General features: G+C 44.0%; 1 protein-coding gene across 1 annotated transcript in view; it reads left to right on the top strand.

Annotated features, from left to right (window-relative positions):
- Nucleotides 1-22,843, top strand: part of Otoa (otoancorin) — a 71,711-nt gene that overhangs the window by 1,070 nt on the left and 47,798 nt on the right. Inside the window, exons 5-10 of the mRNA XM_027410351.2 lie at nt 1,051-1,138; nt 3,354-3,485; nt 6,251-6,486; nt 12,298-12,401; nt 17,994-18,094; nt 21,473-21,612. Of these exons, the coding sequence (XP_027266152.1) occupies nt 1,051-1,138; nt 3,354-3,485; nt 6,251-6,486; nt 12,298-12,401; nt 17,994-18,094; nt 21,473-21,612 (801 nt within the window). The remainder of the gene's footprint in view (nt 1-1,050; nt 1,139-3,353; nt 3,486-6,250; nt 6,487-12,297; nt 12,402-17,993; nt 18,095-21,472; nt 21,613-22,843) is intronic.

Raw genomic sequence — 22,843 nt, 5'->3', positions numbered from 1 at the left:
AAACTGAGGTTTGGGGAGGGTGAGTGGAGGTCACACAGTTGGAGAGTGGCAGAGCTGGAGTGTGACCCTGGCACCTGGCTCCAGGGCCTGCTGCTACTACTACTCTGCTCTGTAATGCTCTGGCCTGTGTGAGAGACTGGAGAGATGGGGTGATGTGGCAGAGTTGCAGGAAGAAAGTTGTCAACATTAAATCTTAATATGCATTCCATAAAGAAGAGAAAATGGGGCCTCAGGCCCTGCAGGGACAGCCATCATAAGAGGAAAGGCCCCAGGAAACATCCCTCTTCTTAGGAGAACTCCAGTGTGTGGTTTTTAGATATATTCTTTCAGGCTGCAATTTGATTTATTTACTTACATGTCCATCCATCCATCCATCCATCTATTATCTATAGCAAAAAAGAGATCATAAAAAAGCTGTTTGTAGTGACTGGGAAGATGGCGCAGTCAGTAAAGTGTTTGCCTCAAATGCATGAGAACCTGAGTTTGACCCCCAGAACATGCATAAATGTTTTGGGCATGGTGGCACATGCTGGGAATCCCAGTGCCAAGGCACTACAGACAGGAAATTCTTAGGATCACCTTGGCCAGTCAGTCTCAATGAATCAATCAGTGAACTCTTGGCCAATGAGAGACCTTGTCCCAATGATACTTGAGGTTGTCTTCAGGTATCTACATACATGAACACACACACACACACACACACACACACACACACACACACACACACACACCACACACCTGTTTACACACCTGCATACACACACATACACACCTGTGTACACATCCATACACACATACACCTGTATACATACACACTTGTATACACACACAGACATACACATACCCCTTCATACACACCTGTGCACACACTCATGAACACACTTCCTCCCACTGTGCCAGGTGAAGGCACCTCTTTCTACTTAACATAACGTTCCCAACATCCCTGATCCATTTTCACCCTTCTCTCTGAGCCTCAGGGAACATAGCCAGTGCAGGAATGTTTGCAGGGGGCCTGGTCATTGACTTTCTCCCATCTGTCTTTGCTTGAAGCTCCCATGTGTGGACTGCAGACCTGTCCCACAGAGTCCTTGCTTATCTGAACTCACGGAATTTGGCTTTTACCATCCCCAGCCTGCAGGTGTGTATGTGAGGCCCGTTTCTGCATTATCCTATTGGTTACATCTTAGTGCAAGCACGGATTATATGCTCATACAGATACCTATACACACATACATGAATAAAATAAATATTTCAAAAAAGAGTTTAATTTATTTTATAGTTTTAGAGGCTAACAATCCATCAATATAGTGCTGGTTCCTGCAAAGACATAGTTGATTGTATAAACTTGGTAGATGGCATTACAATGGTGGGCACAACTATGAGAGGGAAAGATCACATGGGAGACAGGAATCTGTTGCAGGATTCTTGGCCCAGCTCACTTTAATCCTCTCCTAAGAACTAACTAGTGTCTCATGGGAGCTATCTCAGTTCCTTTCAAGGGCAGCATCCCTATCACACCAGGGTCCACCCCTCAGATGTAGCATCACCTCTTAATGTCACCTTCCTGGGAACTGAACTTCTGATGCATGAGCCTTGGGAGAAAAACCACATCCAACATATATGCGATTGTGGGTGACAGTAGTGGGCATTAGGCTAGAGCATCAGTAGGGCACAGTGGGGGTGATGGCTGGGGTGGCTTGGTATGGCTGGTAGCTTAGGTTGGGACCTTGAGAACCAATGCAAAACTGAGGATGTGTTATTTCAGTGCGCACACACCATTACTCTCTTTAGCAAAGAAGTCATATCATAGGCCGATGAATAAAGGAGCAGCACAGTTCTTTGTTATTTCCAGATTTAACTTACGTTTTAATAAATATCAACAGATATTCACAGCAGAACTGTACCCAGAGGGCCACTTGCTCACTGTTTGCTCCTCCATCTGGAGGGGCTTTTGGACCCACATTGCATCTGTCTTCATCACTGCTGGCAATGTAATTAGCAGTAATGATTGACCCCTTTCTCTCTGACAGCAAGGTTTCCCATATTGGTAGGTATATTACTGCTACATGCACACCTTCACTTGGCATCTCTACACCCTTGGCAGATGGGCATAGGTGTAGACACTGAGAATGAGGTGGAGAATGACATTACTCCCACCATTCTGAGGGAGAGACGGACATCAAGCAAGTAAAAACGAATCAGGAGTAGAGAGGAGCGGTGGACACTACTTCTATGCTAGGCACCACCGAGAACACTGTAGACATTTAATTCTCACAGCATCCCGCATGGTGAGCATTATCATGGTCTCTGTTTTCCAGATGTGAATTCTGAAGCCCAGAGGTAGCATTGCCAACTTAGCAAATACAAATGTAGACTGTCCCTGGACTAGAGGTGTAGCTCAGTGGACAGAATGCTTGCCTAGCATGCATAAAGCCCTGGGCTTGATTCCCCAGCATCACAGGAAACAGCCATGGTTAACACATACCCACAACCCCAGCACTAGGGAGGTAGAAGCAGAAGAATCATGAGTTCAAAATCATCCTTGGCTGCACAGTGAGTTTGAAACCAGCCTGGGCTACATGAGACCCCTCTCAAAAGACAAAACACAACACACAAATATACAGTATCTAATGAAACTGAAGTTCAGATAATTGTAAACATGGGGATTTGCATTTGTGTTATCTGTCTTTTATGCCCAGTGTTTGCCCACAAGCATTATTTCACACTGCCTCTTTAAGAAACTGAGGTTGGGCAAACAACAGTAACCTCAGCATCCCGGAAGCCGAGACAAGAGGAGTGTGGATTTAGGGCCAGCCTGGACTACATAGTGAGATTCCTGTTCCCAAAACGGAACAGCGGTAGTAACAAGTCCAGAACTCCTAAATAAAAGAAGAGAACAAGTCTATAAATAGCAGAGGAGAGGTTTTCCGGGGAGGTGGGTGGCCTGCTAAGGCACTACAGACATGTTCATTCATTCTGCCGAGGGTTTTTTCTTGCTCAGTGCTAGGGTTTGAGAGGTAAGAAACCAGGGACACTCAGCTTCTCCTCAGAGGCCCGCTGCCTATGACAGGGACCAGGGAGGTCACAGAATGGGAAAGTCAGTCTGGTCACCTGAAGGGGGAAGCATGTCCAGCATTTCTCATTCTTTGCATTTCTGGAGTGGAGTTGGAAATCTGGATTTCGTAAGGGATCCCCGACTTTACAGCATTTGCCACCACAAAATCCCCACACACAGGCTGCTCACCAGCTGGTAAACTCTGCAGGGAGCCAAGGGAAACCGGATGGGCTGCTGGCCATGGTGCTGACCCACTGTCTGGTCTTCTGTTCTCACTGAGGGAATCTCCCATGCCCAGGCAGTCATGGAAACCCACCTGGAGCAGTATTTGTACCAGCCCCAGAAGCTGCTGGAGGACCTGAGGGACACTGATGCCCAGCAGTTCCGAACTGCCATGAAATGCCTTTTAGAAGACAAGTGGGACCCCCTGGTGAGGCATCTCATGAGGAGGAGTGGGGCATTTGGTATTTGCTGGGCCTACCTAGGCCTTAGCCATTCTTGACTTCTTTCTCTCTTCACTGGCACCCCATCTTGGGACTCTAAGGTCTGGCTTTCTTCTTTAGTTTCTCCAAGTTACATTTTTCTGGTTTTATGGGCACTAAGTATACTGAGGCTCTTCTAATAGTTTGAATTGGTAAGTGTCTGAGGGTAATTGCTCTGTGCAGTGGGTATAGAAAGGAACACCCCTGTCCTTAAAGTTACAGTGCAGGATGAAGACAAGCGACAGCTAACAGTGACTGTAAAAAAAGGTTAGTGACGGGGCTAGAGAGATGGCTCAGAGGTTAAGAGCATCGGCTGCTATTCCAGGGGTCCTGAGTTCAATTCCCAGCAACCACATGGTGGCTCACAACCATTCATTATGAGATCTGGTGCCCTCTTCTGGTGTGCAGATATACATGGAAGCAGAATGTTCTATACATAATAAATAAATAATTTTTTTAAAAAAAGGTTAGTGACATGAGCAGATCCTCAGGCCCCAGAATGCCCTGAGACTCCAAAGCTGAGGGCTAGTGTCCATTTATTGGAGAGAGTTGGGTGTAGATTACTGTTCTAAAATGGAGTTGAACCCTTACATAGACTCAGTTTCCTCATGTGAACCCAGTATGGAAAGATTCTTTTTTAAAAAAGATTAACTTATTTTTATTTTATCGTGTATGAGAGTTTTGTCTGTCTGTGCATCACATGTATGTCTGGTAGCTATGGAGGTCAGATGAGGGCATTGGATTCACTGGAGGTTCTGGTAGATGTAAGCTGCCCTACATGGGTACTGGGAATTGAACTCAGGTCCTCTGCTTCACTTCTGAGCTATCTCTCAGCTCTAAAATGTTAAGATTCTTATTAGTTTTAACTCATAATATTTTTAAGAAGATTTAAACATTTTAATGATTATATACTTTTTATTTAATTATTTTGGTAGTGTTCGTGATCATGGAGTGCTGGGCAAGCTATATCCCTAACTCCTAATCTGTTCTTACTTTAGTGTTAGTTATTAAAAGACAACATCCACTAGTTTGGTATAGATAGATTTCATTTTGAAATGAACTTCAGTTTTTTAAAAAAGATTCAACTTAAAATCTATTAGAATTATGTTGCATAATGTTTATTGAGACTTTTCTATATATGAGGTATTTTTCTAAGGGATTGACCAGCAAGAGACCAGTGAGTTAAAATGTAATGTTGCCTGGCAGTGGTGGGCACACAGCACTTGGGAGGCAGAGGTAGGATGAGCTCCATGAGTTCAAGGCTTGTCTGATCTACAGAGCAAGTTCCAGGACAGCCAGAGGTCCTGTCTCAAAAAAACCAAAAAAAAAAAAAAAAAAAAAAAAACAAACCAAAAAGCAACAAAAAAGTGCTCACACTATATACACACACACACACACACACACACACACACACACACACACACACACACGATGGGTCAGTTTTTCCCCATGGGACAGGCTGCTGGCTCATACCTGCAATCCTAGAACTCAGGAGGCTGAGGCAGGAATTGATTTTGACATTATTCTGGGCTACCTAGAAAGTTTCAGTCTACACTGGATTACAGAATGAAGCTCTGTCTACACTCACACACATGCATGCATGCACACACATGAAAAAGGGCTGAAGGTTTAGCAAAGTGGTGGAGATCTGGCCTAGGGATGAACAGCTTCCTGAATTCCATGCATAGCACCTGCAACCAAATTAAGAAATAATCTTGCATTTTAATATTCAGGTGAGGAAATGGAGTCTTGGAGAGTTAACCTCTAGTGATGCATCTTAGAAAGATTGAATCTGAGGTTGGAAAATGGGTTCCTGCCTGAGGAAGCCATGGGCCTATTTCAGAGTGATGTTTTAAAAAATCTATCTAACAAATACAGAAGATTGCAAAGAAAGTCAATTATCTTGAAGACCACTCATGGAAAGAGCCAGTACAAACAGAGGTAAATTGTGTGTTTCTTTAATACATCAAGAAATAGAACTCGGCAGCAGGTCTAGTGACTTCAGGAACTCTCAACAAGTGTTGGCTTTGAAGATCTCAAGATATAATGCATTGTGAAAATGCTCCCACTGTGGTGCCTGGTACCTTTGGTTACCCCAGAGGAAGCACCACAGTCAGTTCTATGCTAATGAAAGTGAAGATGAGACATTCATGCTGTCCATCCAGAGAATGGGAAGCCACCCAGAGAATAGGAAGCTGCCTTGCCTTGTGTAGAAAGATCAGGTGAAAGTCTTGCTTTTGATCTAGAGGTGATGGGAAGGTCTAGAAGTTTCCACATAGTGGCGTGATGTGGAACTGTGATCCTGAATTTCTTCATGCTGCAGTATGTGAGTCCCTGAGCCAAGAGGCAGCTCTTGTGTGATTTTAATGGTTTGAATATGGAATGTGCCCCATAAGCTCATAAGTCCCCAGCTGATGGGACTATTTTGGGAGATGTGGTGTAATCTTTAGGAGATGGAGCCTAACTGCAGGAAGTAGGTCACAGGGAGAGGTTTAGAAGATTATGAATGGTCCCTCCATTTCCCTGTTTGTGTCAATAATGTAGTGAGCAACCCCATCTACAAGATCCCACCCCGATGGTCATGCTCTGCTTAAGCACAGGGGAAGCAAGTGACCATGCACCAATCCCAAATAAACATTTCCTTCTTCAAGTTGTTTTCTCATGTGCTTTGGCCACAAAGCTGCAATGACTCTAATTTCTCTCCTTCCTTCAGGATCTGAAAGACACTGTCATCAACTTAGGAGACATTTGGAAAGAGGCCCTTCAGAGCCCTGGTGTGAACCGCAGCCTGTTTCTCATCACTCTGGAGCGCTGTTTCCAGGTGCTGAACCCCTTGGAGTGTGTGGAGGTCCTGAGCAGGGTGCTCAGAGGCTCCTCGGGCAGCTTTCTGCAACCGGATGTCACAGAGAGGCTACCCCAGGACCTTCGTGAGGATGCCTTTAAGAACCTGTGAGTTCTTTCCTCTGGACTTTCAATTCTGTGTGCTGCTAGGTCTGCTGTGGTGATTCAAGGGGGTTAATACTGAGCATGGGAGACGATGGTGGGCATGGGTAGACATACTCAGTAAGGGGGACAATGGTGGGCATGGGTAGACATATCCCAGCAAGGGAGACAATAGTGGGGAGGGGTAGGCATACATCTTCAGAAGACGAGCTGAGAGAAACTTTCATTAAAACTGTCTTCTCCCTCAATTGTAGTAACTGGAAACTATTATCCTAGTCTATGTCACATCTGTCTACCACCTGCCCTATGAATTGTCACATCTACCACCTGCCCTATGAATTGTCACATCTATATACCACCTGCCCTGTGATTTGTTCCACAATTTTCTTTATAAGCCTTCATCCTTTTTGCTTGTTTTAGGGCCTGGGGAATGGCCCAATGGTAGAGCATTTGCTGTATAATCATGAAGACCAGAGTCTGGAGAACCAGAGCCCATGTAAATGGCAGGTGGATGTGGCAGCCTGCCTGTAATTCCAACCCAGGAAGGCAAAGGCAGGGCATTCCCCAGAGCAAGCCAGTTAGGGAGGCTAACCATATTGATGAGCTCTAGGCTTGATTGAGAGACTCTGCCTCAACAAATAAGGCACAAAAGTAAGCGATGAAGATTCCCAACATCAACATTAGCCTCCATAGGCACGGGCATACATGTAAACAGACATGTGCACCACATATGGATACATGGAAAAGAAAAAAAAATAAATTTAGCTTCATTTCCATAAATGGGAAACTAATATTTTTGTTCTACGTTAAAAAAATAGTCTTAAAATATGCTGAAAAACAGTGCCACTATATCTTGACCATCATAGTCAGCTGTAGGCTCTACACCTTGGACAACAAACATTTATCTCCAGGGGCTGAGATGTTCAAGGTCAAGGCGTGGCAGATTTGGTATCTTTCTACTTTCCTGTTCCTGGGAGTATCTTCTTGCCGTGTTCTCTGCTAGCAGAAGGGTCATAGAGCCCTCTGGAGTCTCTTAGACAAGGGCACTGGTCCCTTTCATGAGGGTTCTACCTCCTGACCTTGAGGCGACCTCAAGGGATTTGCCCCAGGTCTTCTCTCCCCTTCTCACTCTATCCTGCCCTCCCATTTCTACTCTTTACAGACAAGGAAATTGAAGGGCAGAGAGACTAAATGATGCACCCTCAGGCAGGAGTGTTCCATAGGGAATGGTAAATAGCATTTTTGCAGTGGGAAAGTTTTCCCTTAAATACTTACCACTTTGTATACATATGTATGTGTGTATGCATGTATGTATATATGTGTGTCTGTATATGTGTCAGCATGTGTGTGTCCTTCTATTGTCCCTGCTTTTTAAATTTTTTTATTTAAATTAGAAACAAGATTGTTTTACATGTCAATCCCAGTCCCCTCTCCCTCTCCTCCTCCCCTTCCCCCAACTAATACCCCACCTATCCAATACAATTTCTGCTCCCCAGGGAGAGTGAGGTCTTCCATGGGGGGTGTCTTAAGAGTCTGTCATATCCTTTGGGATAGGGCCTAGGCCCTCCCCCGTGTGTCTAGACTGAGGGAGTATCCCTCTATGTGAAATGGGATCCCAAAGTCCATTCCTATGCTAGGGATAAGTACTGATCTACTACAAGAGGCCCCATAGATTCCCGAGGCCTCCTCACTGACACCCACATTTATGGGGTCTGGATCAGTTCCATGCTGGTTTCCCAGTGATTAGTCTGGGGGCCAAGAACTCCCTCTTGTTTAGGTCAGCTGTTTCTGTGGGTTTCACCAACGTGGTCTGCACCCCTTTACTCATCACTCCTCCTCCTCTGCAACTGGATTCCAGTTCAGTTCAGTTTTTAGCTGTGGGTATCTGCTTCTACTTCCATCAGCTGTTGGATGAAGGCTCTAGGCTGGTATATAATTTAGTCATCAATCTCGTTATCCATGGGAGGGCATTTAAAGTAGCCTCTCCTCTGTTGCTTAGATGGTTAGTTGGTGTCATCCTTGTAGATCTCTTTGTCCCTGCTTTTTTTTTTTAACCAAGGTGCTGGAGAAAGGGCCTGGTGCTTAAGAGCACTTGCTGCTCTTGCAGAGGACCTGTTTTTGGTTCTCAGCATCTGCATCCAGCATCTCATAGCCACCTATAACTCCACTTTAGGGGATCAGAAACCCTCTTCTGGCCCCTGCTGCTATTGCACACATGTACTGTGTACATGTAGATAAGCAGGCACACACAACACATACACACACACACACACACACACACACACACACAAATAAAATAAAATAAAAAGGAGCAAGCCAGAGGAAGCAAGCTAGTAAGCAACACCCCTTTATGGCCTCTGCATCAGCTTCTGCTTCCAGGTTCCATCCTTGTTTGAGTTCCTGTCCTGACTTCCTTCAGTGATGGACTGTTTTGTGGAAGCATACTGAAGTGTTTAGTGTGCTCAGCTCATAGCCATGGCTTCTTCAGACCCTGCTGCTACAGGAGTAGATGCATTACCTCTCCAGGACAGTGACATTCACAGCCGATGCCTCTGAGTAACCACACAGCTGCAGCACAGATGGTTGAAGTGCTGCAGCCCACTCTGCAGCCAAAATGCAGATTCAACATGGAGCCATCCAGATCCAGTGAGACCAGGCATTGTAGGAGCGCTACGTCACAACTGCTCACTGACGCTGCCCTGTGCCCTGCTCTCCTGCTTCAGCAGAGCAGCTTTAAGTTCTTCAGGGCACCCGAGAGGTCCTCCTCCTGGGGACAGGTCCTGGACAGCCCCTGTGGAAGGAACCCCAAGATTGAGTCCCACTGCTGGTCTCCGGAGAAGAAGCATAGTACAGAGTGTGTTGAGTACATTCAGAAAAGCAAGAACTACAATATTTTGTTTAAACAAAACATTGTGTTTATAACAAAAAAGAAAATGGAAACACACACACACACACACACACCCCAGAAACACAACTGTAGAGTAGTAAAAACCTTGGCTGTGTGCTCCCTTTGGGGTCCTGATGTAGGTGTTGGAGACAGCTGATGATGCTGGAGCACTATGGACCCACTCTTGGGGGAGTGCTCACAGTGTAATTATGCATTTCTAATGAAATAAGGTGTATTTATGGCCACAAAATTAAAACAAAAAGCTAAAGGGAAGAAAAGAAAGAACTAGAAAATACAAAGACAACATTGTGTGGGGATTAAAAGAAAATTTGTATGTTCAAACACAGAATGACTGTAGAAGAGGCTGGTGGGAATGCTTATTAGAAAAGGTGGATACATTGTCGACACAGTGAGATTTACTCAGTGGTGTTGATGTGGTGAGTTTTACTTAGTGGCATTGATGTGGTGAGTTGTACTCATGGTGTGGGTGTTAGTTGTATTCATGGTATGTGTGTGGATTATACTCAGTGCTGTTGACATGGTGAGTTGTACTCATGCTGTGGGTGTGAGGCCGGAAAGGCTCCCAGGATATATAGAGGTTTAGAAGGTTTTCAGGATGAGCAGGAAGGGTGGGCAGTGCCAGAGGTTATGAAATGGAAGGCCCTATTTGTACTAGCCAAGACCTCTGGATTGTATGAGATGATGGTGACTGGAGCCATGGAAATTGGATAACAACAGTGGCAAATCAGACTGCAGTGACTTAGAAAGTGACAAGACTACTACACACCAGCAAGAGGTTATCAAGACACCAGATACTGATAAGTATTGAAGGCAATTAGAGAGATCAGAGATGAGCTGTGGTGATGGTGGGAACACACTGTGGGCGGCTGCTGTGGAGACAATTGGTAGTTCCTTAAGAGGTGAATGAAACAAGAGGATGGTGTGTGTGTGTGTGTGTGTGTGTGTGTGTGTGTGTGTGTGTGTGTGTGTGTGTGTGCAGTTCACCAGTAGAGCATGTGCTTCACATGTGTGAGGCCTCAGGTTCAATTCCAAGCACCAACAAAGAAAGAAGCAAAACAAAAGATGAAAACAATATAAATGTCTGGTGGCTGGACAACCAAAATATAGACTACCTAGATAATGGAATATTATTTACTCATAAAAAGGAACAAAGGCCTGATGCATGATACAACATGTATCTGCCTTGAAAACATCATGCAGGTGCAAGAAGCAAGACACAGAACTGATGAATGGCATGGCTTCATTTATATGCAGTATCCAGATCAGACAATTTCAGAGAGGAAGTGGATTAGTGGTTTCCAGGAGCTTGGGAGCTAGGAGTGGAGGGGTGATGTGGCGATATGCTATTTATGATTTAATAAAGATTTCCTGAAGGATCAGAATGCAAAACTAGCCTCACTAATTACCTATAGAAGCTGGGTAGTGGTGGCACACACCTTTAATACAGAACTCAGGAGATGGAGGCAGATGGATCTCTGTGAGTTCAAGGCCACCCAGGACTACATTAGAGAGAATCAGTCTAAAAGAGAAAAAGTGCTCACACCTTTAATCCCAGCACTGGAGAGAATATAAGGAGCTCAGTGCAGGCTCAGAAATCAGTCTAGATTCTGAGTCTTGGCGGAGAGCAGTGCAACCTGGAGATGCAAGCTGAGGTTCAGTGGATCCCCCCTTTGGTCTGGGCATTGGTAGAGGTGAGAACTCTCTAGTGGCTGGTTGCTTTGCTTCTCTGATCTTCAAGCAATCTTTATTAAATCATAAATAATATGTCACCACAGAGTGACAGCTAAGGGGGTGCAATTTCATTGTAAACTGCTGAAAATGTTGATGATGATGGGTTTTAGTGAATCCCAGATGTAATCAAGTTGACAACCAAGAATACCCATCACACTCCCACTCTCACACAATACATGTGTAAAACCAGAAGCTAAGATCTATGCATGCTGTGTTTGGAGTCTGAATTACCTTACATAATACAGTATTTTCTAGTTCCATCCATTTTCTTGAAAAATATCATGATTTCATTTTCTTGAGATACGGTCTTATGCAGCCCAGGCTGACCTCAAGTTTGCCGTATATCCAAAGCTGACCTTGAGTGGATTCTGCTTTTGGGAATGCTGGTGAATTATATACTTTAAACAAGTGAGTTATAGGGCATTTAAATTGGTTGCAGAATATTTGTTTAACTATGCAAAGATGTGTTGCATTTAAGTATGTAAAGTATTTGTTGTATTTATGTTGCAGAATATTTATTTAACTATGCAAAGATGTTTAGTTATGTAAAGATGTGCTGCTGTTTTCCTTACTTGCCTAAGGCACCTGAATGGGCTAATAAAAAGCTGAACAGCCAATACCAGGGGAGGATGTAGAGGCAGAACTTCCAGGCAGGGAGAGTAGTAGGAAGAGGAATTTAGGCTCAAGGAAGAAAGAAAAGGAGATGATGGGGAAATGCCAGAAGCCAGCCTGATAGACACAGAGGAAGCAAGAAAGTAGGACATACAGAATGGAAGAATGATAAAAATCCCTGAGGCAAAACATAGATGAATAGAAACAGGATAAATTAAGTTAAAAGAGCTAGTGGAACAAGCCTAAGCTAAGGCCAAGCATTCATAATTAATAAGTATATCTTTATTTTGGGAGCTGGTTGGTAGCCCAAAGAAAATTCCAACTACATAAGTTATAGCTCAACAAAAGCTATTACACACACCAGACGAATTTAGGCTAAGGAAGCAGAGGCAGGGTGCACAGGCCACTCTTTGAAGGAGAAGAGGGAAAATGAGAAAAACAGTCAGCACAGCAAAGATGTGTGGAGGGTTCCAGCGTGGCAGCCCTGGGCACAGTGCTCTCATGGCTCCTTCAGGGTGGGCACTGCCTGTGTGTTGTTAATGGACACCTGTGTCCCTGTGTCTTAGATCTGCAGTGTTCAAAGACCTCTATGACCAAACCTCAGCTCACACCCAGAGAGCTCTCTACTCTTGGATGACTGGGATCCTGAGGACACCCTTCAACATCACCGGTGAGACCTGGTTGCCGGGGGGGGGGGGGGGGAGAGGGTTGGGTGGAGTGATTTCTAAGAGAACACCACCCTCCAGACAGGTGCTTCCCCTCCAAAATCAGGGTTGATTTCATTGCTTTTGTGATTATTTTTTTTTCAAATTTATTTTTATTTTATGTGCATTGGTGTTAGCCTGCATGTATGTCTGTGTGAGGGTATCAGATCTTGGAAATACAGACAATTGTGAGCTGCATGTGGGTGCTGGGAACTGAACCTGACTCTTCTGGAAGGGCAGTCAGTGCTCTTAGCCACCCAGCCATTTCTCCAGCCCCCTGCTGTTGTGATTTTTATCCCATCTCCCCTGACACACTTCTAGAACCTATGTCATGTACCTGGTAGAGTAGAACCACATTCCATGGCACCGGTTCAAACACTGAAGTTTCTGAAATAAGGATGTGTCTGTCTTACAAATGACCTTGAGTTCTTGTTCTGTGGTGACATCTTACATTTGATGACAACTTTAAAACCCATGTAAAATGTGTGCATTAGCCAGGTGAGGCGGTGTACTTAGTCCCAGCACCCAGGAGGCAGAGGTAGGTGGATCTCTATGAGTTCAAGGCTAGCCTGGTCTAAATAGTGAGTTTCAGGACATGCAGTACTGCACAGAAACCCTGTCTCAACAAAAGAAACAAACAAAAAGTGTGCATTAAAGTGACATAAGTTTCTGTTAGAAAATTTTCTGTTGGATCTTGGCACCCAAAGTAATGATTCTTTGGGGTGCATTCATTTGAGGGATGTGCACTAAAACCTTGCTTATGTCCTAGAGTGGCCAAGTAGAGACAGGAGCTGATGTAGAGCTTCAGGTTTTTCTTTTTAATTTGTGTGTGTATGTTTGTGTGCAGACATCAGAGGTCAACCTCATCTATCATACCTCAGGTGATCATCATCGCTTGAGACAGGCTCTCTCATTGAGATGTGGGGCTTGCTGGTTAGATGGGCTAGCTAGCCAGCAACCCCAAGCCATCTGTCTGTCTCCACTTCTCCATGCTAGAATTCCAAGCCTGTGCTATGACGTTAGGTTTTGTTTTTGTTGTTGTTTGTTTTGTTTTGAGACCAGGTCTCAATAAGTAGCCTTGACTGGCCTGGAACTGACTATGCAGACCAGGCTAGCCTCTAAAGTCATGGAGATCTGTATTTCTCTACCTCATCAGTACTGGGATTAAAGGCATGTGCTTCTATGCCTGGCCAGATTTTAGTGTTTTAATAGGTTCTGGTTATTATGCTAAGGTCTTATTGTTTGCTTAACAAGCACTTTACTAATGTGCAATCAGTTGTGTCTGCATTGAACACGAGCAGACTTTACACTTGGCATTGCTCCCCAAACAATACAATATAACTATTAGCATAACATGCTCATTGTGTTCAGTATTACAAATACTGAACTGATCTAGAGCTGATTTAAGGTGTAGGTGAGGATGTGTGTTGATTACATGAAAATGCTATCACATTTGTATAACAGACTAGAACAGTTAGGATTTGGGTATCTACAGGGGATCCTAGGCTCATGGGTCTAGGCTCATTATGTTTGATGCCACTGCAGAAAGTGAGAGAAGAGAGAAAGAAAAGAGATGAGAGAAGAAATAGAGGGAAGGGCAAAAAGAGAGAAAGAGAGGAAGAGGTACTTGGATACTGGTAGCTGTTATGAAGATAATAAAGTGGATAAATGCCATAGGAGGGATGACTGATTCAGACTAGAACAGGGTTGGCAAAGGCCTTTCTACAATGCTTTACAAGATAAGAAAATAGGGTGGGGGAGATGGCTCAGGGGGTAAAGCACCCCGATACACACCAGGTGAGCATGGCAGCCTGCTTGTAATCACAGCCCACAAGAGGTGGAGACAGGGAGTCTTGGAGGAAGCTGGTAAGCTAGACTAGCCAAATTGGTGACTTCTAGGTTCAAGTGAGAGACCCTGTCTAAAAAATCTAAGGTGGAGAGTGATCAAGGAAGACACCTACGTCCAGCCTCTGGCCTTCAGATGCACACGCGCACACATGTATCTACACTCATATAAACATGCATACACATAGGTGTATCATACACACATACTCATGCCTAAAATTAGCAAATATTTTAGCCATTTCTTGAAAGCAATCACAGACGGTGGATGAATGGGGGGCCTGAATCTCAGTAAAACTCTGTATGGACATAAGTATTTGAACTAATATAATGTGCGTGTATTACCAAACATTAGTGCTTTTTAATTTTCTTTTCAATCATATAAAAACTGTTCTTGGTTTTCAGACTATATAAAAACAGATGGTGGCCTGAGTTTGTCCCATGGTTGATTAGGGTTGGCCAATCTCTGAACTAAGAAATCAGGGAAGACCTTTCCAATGGATGCCATCTGGATTAAACCAAAGATGAAGAGATTGTGTCATGTGCAGCTCAGGGAGGGAAGACATCCAAGGGCAGGGGACAACAAAGGTTTTGGAGTGAGAATTGACTCAGTGTGTTGGGAAGATATAGAAGAAGTCAACAGGGCTGGGACACCGGATATGCCAACTTGTCTTTTCCTGGAATTAATCTCTGAGACTTCCGTGGGAGTAACTTTAAACAACATACACTCAATGTCTTAAATACATGGGTGAATTCCCTCTAGTCATGGCCTCCAGGAACCTGAGCCTCACATTATACAACATTGAGGTCATTCAAGTCTTTATTGTCAGTTTAGTTGAGAACTGATTTTCCTTCTAGAATACCTATGTGTGGCAAGTTCCATTATTAAATTACAGTGAATTCAAATTCATCCTATTAGTCCATGAACTTCCCAGAGGTAATGGGCTGAATTCTGACTATTAAAATAATCCATGCTTGGGTATCATGGCTCCACAGAAATGCAACTCATGCTTTGTAATTAGTTGGGAAAAGGCAAATTAAGCTTGGATCTTGGTGAATACTGTGTTTCTGTGGCCACACATTTCTTCAATAACCATCCCAGACACCAACGGTGACATCTACACACTTCAATTTTTTAAAAAAAAGTATTTATATATGTGTGTGCGTGTGTGTGATGGCTAGAGGTAATGGAATCATGTGTCTTCCTCAATCATGTTCCACTTCATTATTTTGAGACAGGGTCTCTCACTGAATGTGGAGCTCACTGGTTGACTAGACTAGCGGGCCAATGAGCACTGGGGATCCACTTAAAACCCACTGGAGTGCTGGGGTTACAGGTGTGTGCTTCCTGTGGATGCTGGGATGCAGACTCAGGTTCCTGTGTTTCTGAGGCAGATGTTTTACCAGCTCAGTCATGTCCCCAGCCTCTAACCCCCATACCTCTGATTCCCTAGCTTAAGGAGATAACAGTATTTTGTGAATCAGCCCATGAAAAAGCTAACTTGTCTATCTCATTTAGACATTGCCAGGGTCCACATCTCCCAAAACAGAACTTAATGACAGATTTATATGCTCTCATTTCTTTCTTTTCTCTAAATGCCACCATTACAATGCTGTGTGTAGCATCTATACCAAAGGCCTAAGGGTGGGGCAACCTCAGCCAGTACCAGCTCATTGAAATTTGACTTTGGGTCCTGGTTTGATTTTTCTTAAAGTTCTATTGATATGTCATAGATGGGAGATCTCAAATGCCAGAACACAGTAACACAGAGACTCCTCTGGGAATTGAGAAGAAAAAGAGATTATTTTCAGCTAAGGAGATAAAGGAAGGTTTAAGATAGGTTTGATAGCACAACCTACAATCCCAGCTACTTGGGAGGCTAAGGGAGAAGGACAGCTAGCTCAAGATCAGCTTGGAAAACTGAGTAAGACCTTGTAGCTAAGCAAAAACAGGGTAGAGGATTTCTTAGTGGTAGAGTCCTTGCCTGGCATGTGTGAAGCCTTGGATTCAACCCCTAGTATCACCTAAATAAAAACAAAAGCAAAAGCAAAGCCAAAGGGCTGGGAAGATGTCTCAGTTGGTAAAGTGCTCACCTTGCAAGCCTGAGGACCTGAGTTCAATCCCCAGAACCCATATGGTGGTGTGTGCTGATAGTGTCAGTCCAGGGAGGGAGAGACAGATAAATTCTTGGGGCTCTCTGGCCAGCCAGCCAGCCTAGCCTACTCAGTGAATTCTAGGCAAGTGAGAGACGTCATTTCAAAAATCAAGCAAGCCAGCAAGCAAGCAGCAAGCAGCAAGCAAACAATTCTCAAGACAAAAAAAAAAAAAAAAAAGAATTTGATAGTACATGAGAAATGGCACCTAAAGTTGTCCTTTGGTGGCTTGAACACACACACACACACACACACACACACACACACACACACACACACACACACACACCACACCACACACATACCCCACACCATATCCCCCCCCCCACACTCCCAACACACCATGTCCCCTCCACACCCCAAAAGGCTTCAAGGAAAAAGAAAATTTGAACCCAGCCTTGAAGGTAGGTAAACGTTAAGGAAAGATGTTCCAGGCAAGCAGAGATCCTGGGAGCATTTGGAGTACATGCAGGTAATCTTGATTTCACTCAAATATAGTAACATGGTGGTAAACAAGTTACCCACTAGTTATTACTAACTAGGTTAAAATGAAGTTTTATAAAGGAGAGTCAAGTATATGTCAAACTGTCAGATTATTGACTAAAGAACTGAACTCAAAGTAAATCACTGTATTTTTTGGTCTCAAGATTTAAAAACCCATCTGAGTACCTAACAAGTTCCAGGTAATGTTGATGATGCTGATCTGGGGACCACACAGTCGAGTGGCAAGTCTCAGGTGGTGGCTATCTGTGGCTGTGGCCTGTGTGTACTGTGGGGTCTCGATACATGGTAGCTGAATAAATTAAGGAATGCCACAAGGAGTCCTGACATCAAAGATGCCTTGGACCACCACATATCATGTGTTACATGTGCACATGTATGTAGATGGATGCCAGGGTCAGTGCTGGGAGTCTCCTCCATCACTTTGCACCCTATTTGTTTATTTAAAAGATTTATTTTATGCGTGTGTGTGTGTGTGTGTGTGTGTGTGTGTGTGTGTGTGCGTGTGTGTGTGTGTATGCATGCACTCATGCACACCTGTGGAGGTCAGAAGAAAGTGTTAGATCCCCTGGAGCTAGAATTCCAGATGGTTGTGAGCTGCCCAATAGAGGTGCTGAGAACTGAACTTGGGTCCTCTACAAGAGCATTTAGGGCTCTTAATTGTTGAGCCATTTCTATAGCCTTTCTGTCTTATTTTTTGAGACAAAGTCTTTTATGGAACCTGGACCATACTAATTTGTCTAGGCTGGCTAGCTAGCAAGCTTCAGGAATCCTCTCATCCCTTTCTCTCCAGTGCTGGGATTACAAGTGTGTGCAACTGTGTCTGTATTGTTTTGATCTTTTCTTACTGTTTTCTCTCCTTCTCCTTCTCCTTTTCTCCTTCTCCTTCTCCTTCTCCTTTTCCCCTTCTCATTCTCTTTATTCTTCCTCTTCTTCTATGTGGGTTCTGGGAAATGGAATTCAGGTTCTCATACTTATATGCCAAGCACTTTACCACCTCCCCATTTAGAAGCTGTTATTTGTTTATTTACTTATTATTTATTTTATGTCTCTCTTTGTAGATGGCTCAGTTTCATGGGTCAGTGCAGAAAAATTATGGATTTTGGGCAGATACATGGTTCACCTATCATTTGAAGAAATTATGAAAATCAGTCCTATAGAAGTAAGTTGGAAAAGTATATTTTCATGTCCTTATTGCTAATACACCTTGAATGAAGTGTGCTCTAAACTTCCAATGTTTAGTAAGTCAGGTGTCCCGGAAACATTGCACCTGCCTCAGCCCAGACTGTCTCTACCTTTTAAACAAAACTCTTGGAACAAAGCCCCAGGGGTCAGTGGTGGGATTGTATTCTAGCACAGAAGAGTTTAGAAGAAAAGGAACTGTGGACAACTGAGAGCTTTGACGTGATCAACATAATATGAAGGGAGCATTGGCAGTGAACCAAGACTTATGTGAGGAGATTTTCATACTCAAGAAAAGCCAAGGACACTAGATATAGAGTTTCCAGATCCTGGAAGCCTGAGCTCAAGCCAGAGCAGCATGGATTAATGGCTGCTTCTATTAATAGTGACTTCTATTAATAGCTACTTCAACATGAGCAATGATTGGATCTGAATTCTAGGGTTTACAGTGGAGCAGTGTTTGTGGCTCTTGTTACTTAACTCACCCGTCAATTTGTCTCTTTTCCTTCTGATGTTGACTCAATGACATTAAGATCCCTTGGGCATTGTGACTTTGAAATGTAGCCACTGAAGAATGCTTCACCAGAGGTTCCTAAAGAGCAGGGGGCTGGGCTCCATTAAAACAAAGATGGAAAGCACTAATGGGCCTTGCCTCTCACCTTGCACCAGAGGACTGCCTTCTTCAGAAATCGGTCCATCCAACAGTGTTTGATTGTTATAAACCCTTGGTTCCTTTTGTATGATCATATGCACCATGTGCAAATATGAGTGTGAGTGTGCACACACCATGGTGCCTGTCTGAGTGCTGGAGAACAGCTTTCGGGACTTGGTTCTTTTCTTCCAAGATGAATTCAAGGGATTGAACTGAACCTTGCATGACCAGAACCTTTGCCTGCTGAGCCATTTCTCCAACCACGGTTCCCTTTTACCCAGGAGACTAGGAACCTCAGACATTTTTGCTGTGTTACAGCCTTTGGTCTTTGAAGTAAAACCCTGTCACCCCTCTTCCCCCTTTACTCTCTCAAAGCTGAGTGATTTTCAGAAAGTAGTTCTGGTTAAATTCGAAATTTAACCAGAAATCTGAGCTCTTGGGGATTTCTAAGATCAGGCATCCATGGGCAACTTCTTGTGACCCTCAAATATAGAAAAATGGGGAGGGGATTATGTGTGGTTACAGGAGTTAATCCTCACTGGAGGGATTTTAAGAGCATCTTCTTTTCCATGTGGTGTTCTCTGTCTGTCTGTCTGTCTGTCTGTCTGTCTGTCTGTCTGTCTGTCTGTCTCTCTCTCTCTCTCTCTCTGTATGTGTGTGTGTTTGTTTGTCATGTGTGTTATTGGATTGCACATGTGTGCAGGAGGATGTGTAGGCCAAAGTCAACATCAGGTACCTCTTCCTTGATTGCTCTAGCTTATTTTTTTAATTACTATTTTGTTATTTATATTTGTATGAGTGTTTTGCCTGCATTCATGTCTATGTACCACTTGCACTGCCTCGTGGAGGACTGAAGAGAGCGTCAGATCTCCTGGAACTGAAATTCCAGATGGCTGTGAGCCTCCCTGGGGGTGGTGGGAATTGAACCTGGGTCCTCTGGAAGAGCAGCTAGTACTCTCAACTGCTGAGTCTTCTCTTCAACACGTCTCTCCACCTTGTTTTATGAGGTAGGGTCTCTAGCAGAGCCCAGAGCTCATTATTCTGACTAGTATAGCTAACTAGTTTGGCCCTGAGATCTCCTGTCTCTGCCTCTGAAGTGCTGGGATACAGGGTGTTGCCATGTCTATTTGACTCTTTCTGTGGGTTCTGGGCATCTGAACCCTTCCCTCATGCTTGGACTTTACACACTGAGCTATTTCCCCAATCCATTGAGAACTTTTTAAAATACAGAATTAGAGTATACTAACATACAGAATGCACTGTCTGTTAGAAGTAGGAGGTAAAAACCACAATGAGTCTTATTGCAGTATAAGATATCAGTGTGATAGCCTTGGACGTGCAAGCAAAACATAGCAGGAATATATAGTCTGAACATACACTTAACACTGTGTGTATTATATATTCTAAAACTTGGTATCTTGCAAAGAGAACACATTCTCTGTCTGTCATAGCAGGGCCATCTATAAACTTGTTCATCCATTTCAAAAATAATTTTCATTCTCCAAAGCAGAAAATTTGTGTGTTGCATTGTCTGTACTCAGCACACTAAGTCTAGGACCACGAGTGGAACAATTAACTTTAAAAACCTTCAGCCCCTAGAGTGTTAAAAAGTAACATCTTCCTGCCTATCCTGGAAGTGTGCAACTGCAATTCCTTTCCCAGCACTAAAAAAAAAAAAAAAAAAAAAAATGCCAGTGAGGATATAGACGAGAAGGAAGCCTTAATTCAGGGCATTCTGGGTCATGCCTTTAATCCCAGCACTTGAGAGGCAGAGGAAAGTGGATCTCTGTGAATTCGAGGTCAGCCTGGTCTACAGAGTGAGACCATGTCTCTAAACAAACAAAACTAGATTTCCCATATGACCCAGCCACACTACTCCTGGATATTTACCCGAAAGCCTCCAAGTCAGCAGGTCAGAGAGACACTTGCACGTCAGTGTCCCTTGTAGAACTCTAGAACAACTAAGAGATGGATGGAGCCAACTGGATGCCCAACAGGAGAGGAGTGGATAAGGGAAATATGCTCTATGTGCACAATGGAACTATTTTCATCCTATCATCTTTGTTTATTTGAAATTACTGTGGATTTTAATTTTAATTATATATTTATTAATTTGTTAAGAATTTTTATACATTATATTTTGAATATATTCACCCCAGCCCCTCCCACCCACATAGCTTTGAGATTTCTTTTTTCTTTATTTCTTTCCCCCACTGAGTCCAGTTTTACACAATGGAATTTTTCAGCCATAGAGAATGAAGTTATGTTGTTTTCAGGAAATGAATGCAACTGGAGATAATCATATAAGCTAATTAAGTCAGTCTCAGAAAGACAAATGCGTTTCCTCTCACTTGTGGTTCCCAGATTTTATACAGATACATAAAACCATGTGTGTATATGAAACCTGGAAGTAGCAATGAAATATTTAGCGGAACAAATGGGGTGAGAAAGATGAGGGGTAAGGGGCTATGGGGAGAATTCTCAACAAATGATATACACTCAAATAAATATCTTTGTGTACCATAGTACAATGAGTATATATACTGAACAGTAAAAGATAATAATAAAAGAAGTAAAGTAATTTGAGAACTGGTAGCATAACCATATGCCTGAGATGGGCACAGCACGGGCCACCAGGATGGATCCCCACTGGACCACCTGACCCTCCACACTGACCTCACCCATCTTCCCATCCTTGTCTACCAGATTGGGCTGTTTATCAGCTATGACAACGCCACCAAGCAGCTGGACACCGTGTATGATGTCACCCCTGAACTGGCTCAGGCATTTCTGGAGAGGATCCGATGCTCCAGCTTTGACATGAGGAATATCTCCACCATCCACAGGCAAGGGTGGCCCTGGGCCCTTCCAATATTTGGTTCAAGGACTGGGGAGATGGCTCAGTTAGGAAAGTGCTGGGTCAATGAGCATGAGGGTCTGAGTTAGATTCCACGGCACCCAGGTAAAAAGCTATGTGTGTCAGCACGTGCCTATAATCCCATCACTGAGGGAGGACACCAGGTAGAGACCAGCTCCTGGAGCTGGCAAGCCAGCCAGGCCAGGTAACTGATGAACTCCAGGCTCACCGAGAGACCCTGTCTCCAATAAGTAAGGTGGAAGGAGATTTAGAAATACACTTGATGTCCTCATCCTCTGGCCTCCACGTGGATACACACATGAAAATGCATACTTACATGCATGAATGCAGAGTAAGTACTAGCTATCTTGGAGTGACTACAAATCCAGGGTTCCCTGATAATAGTCCCATACTTCTCTGTGCATGTGAAGAGACGGACTTGCTCCCAAGGGCTCACCGCCTTTTGAAACTGTTTGGAAAAGGGAAGGGGACAAATCCTTGAGCATCTCCCGGAGACCAGGCATTTTCTGTCACCTCTCCTGGAGACCAGGCATTTTCTGTCACTTCTCCTGTCCTTCTTCCAGCCCTGAGCTGGAGCTAGGCCATCTCCACTAGTCAGGGTGCCATTGCAAGGTGAATTGCCAGGTTGGGGCAAGTGTTGGAAGCAACTGGTGAATTCCCATGTTCTAGGGGATCCCTTGTGTCAGGCTGTCAGCTGGGGAGCCCCTGGATGTCAGCTCTAGAATCTAGTCATGGCACTGAGATCTTCTTCTTTAGTCATTTCCAGGCAGGGGTGCCTGATCCTGGAGGGAGGGAGGGGTCACTCAGGGGTGGAGATAGTGAGAACAATCTGTTCTGGTTTGATTTTTGTTGCTTTGATAAAATACCATGAGCAAGAGCAACTTGGGGGTTTATCACATCTTAGAGCTTGTAGTCCATCATTGAAGGTCTCAAGGAAGGATCCTGGGGGCAGGAACTGATGTAGAGACATGGAGGAGTGCTGCTTACTGGCTTTGCTTCCCATGGCTTGCTCACCTTGCTTTCTTATACAACCCAGGATGTATTTTGCTCAGGGATGGCACCACCCATAATGGACTGGACCCTCCTACATCAATCATTATGCAGGAAAATGCCCTACACACATCCCCAGGCCAATCTGATGGAAACATTTCTTAATTGAGGTTTTCTCTTCTGAGATGAACCAAGCTGTGTCAAGTTGA

Source organism: Cricetulus griseus, chromosome 3 (assembly GCF_003668045.3).
Source record: "Cricetulus griseus strain 17A/GY chromosome 3, alternate assembly CriGri-PICRH-1.0, whole genome shotgun sequence".
Lineage (NCBI taxonomy): Eukaryota > Metazoa > Chordata > Mammalia > Rodentia > Cricetidae > Cricetulus > Cricetulus griseus.
This window is presented reverse-complemented; position numbering and strand designations above follow the sequence as displayed.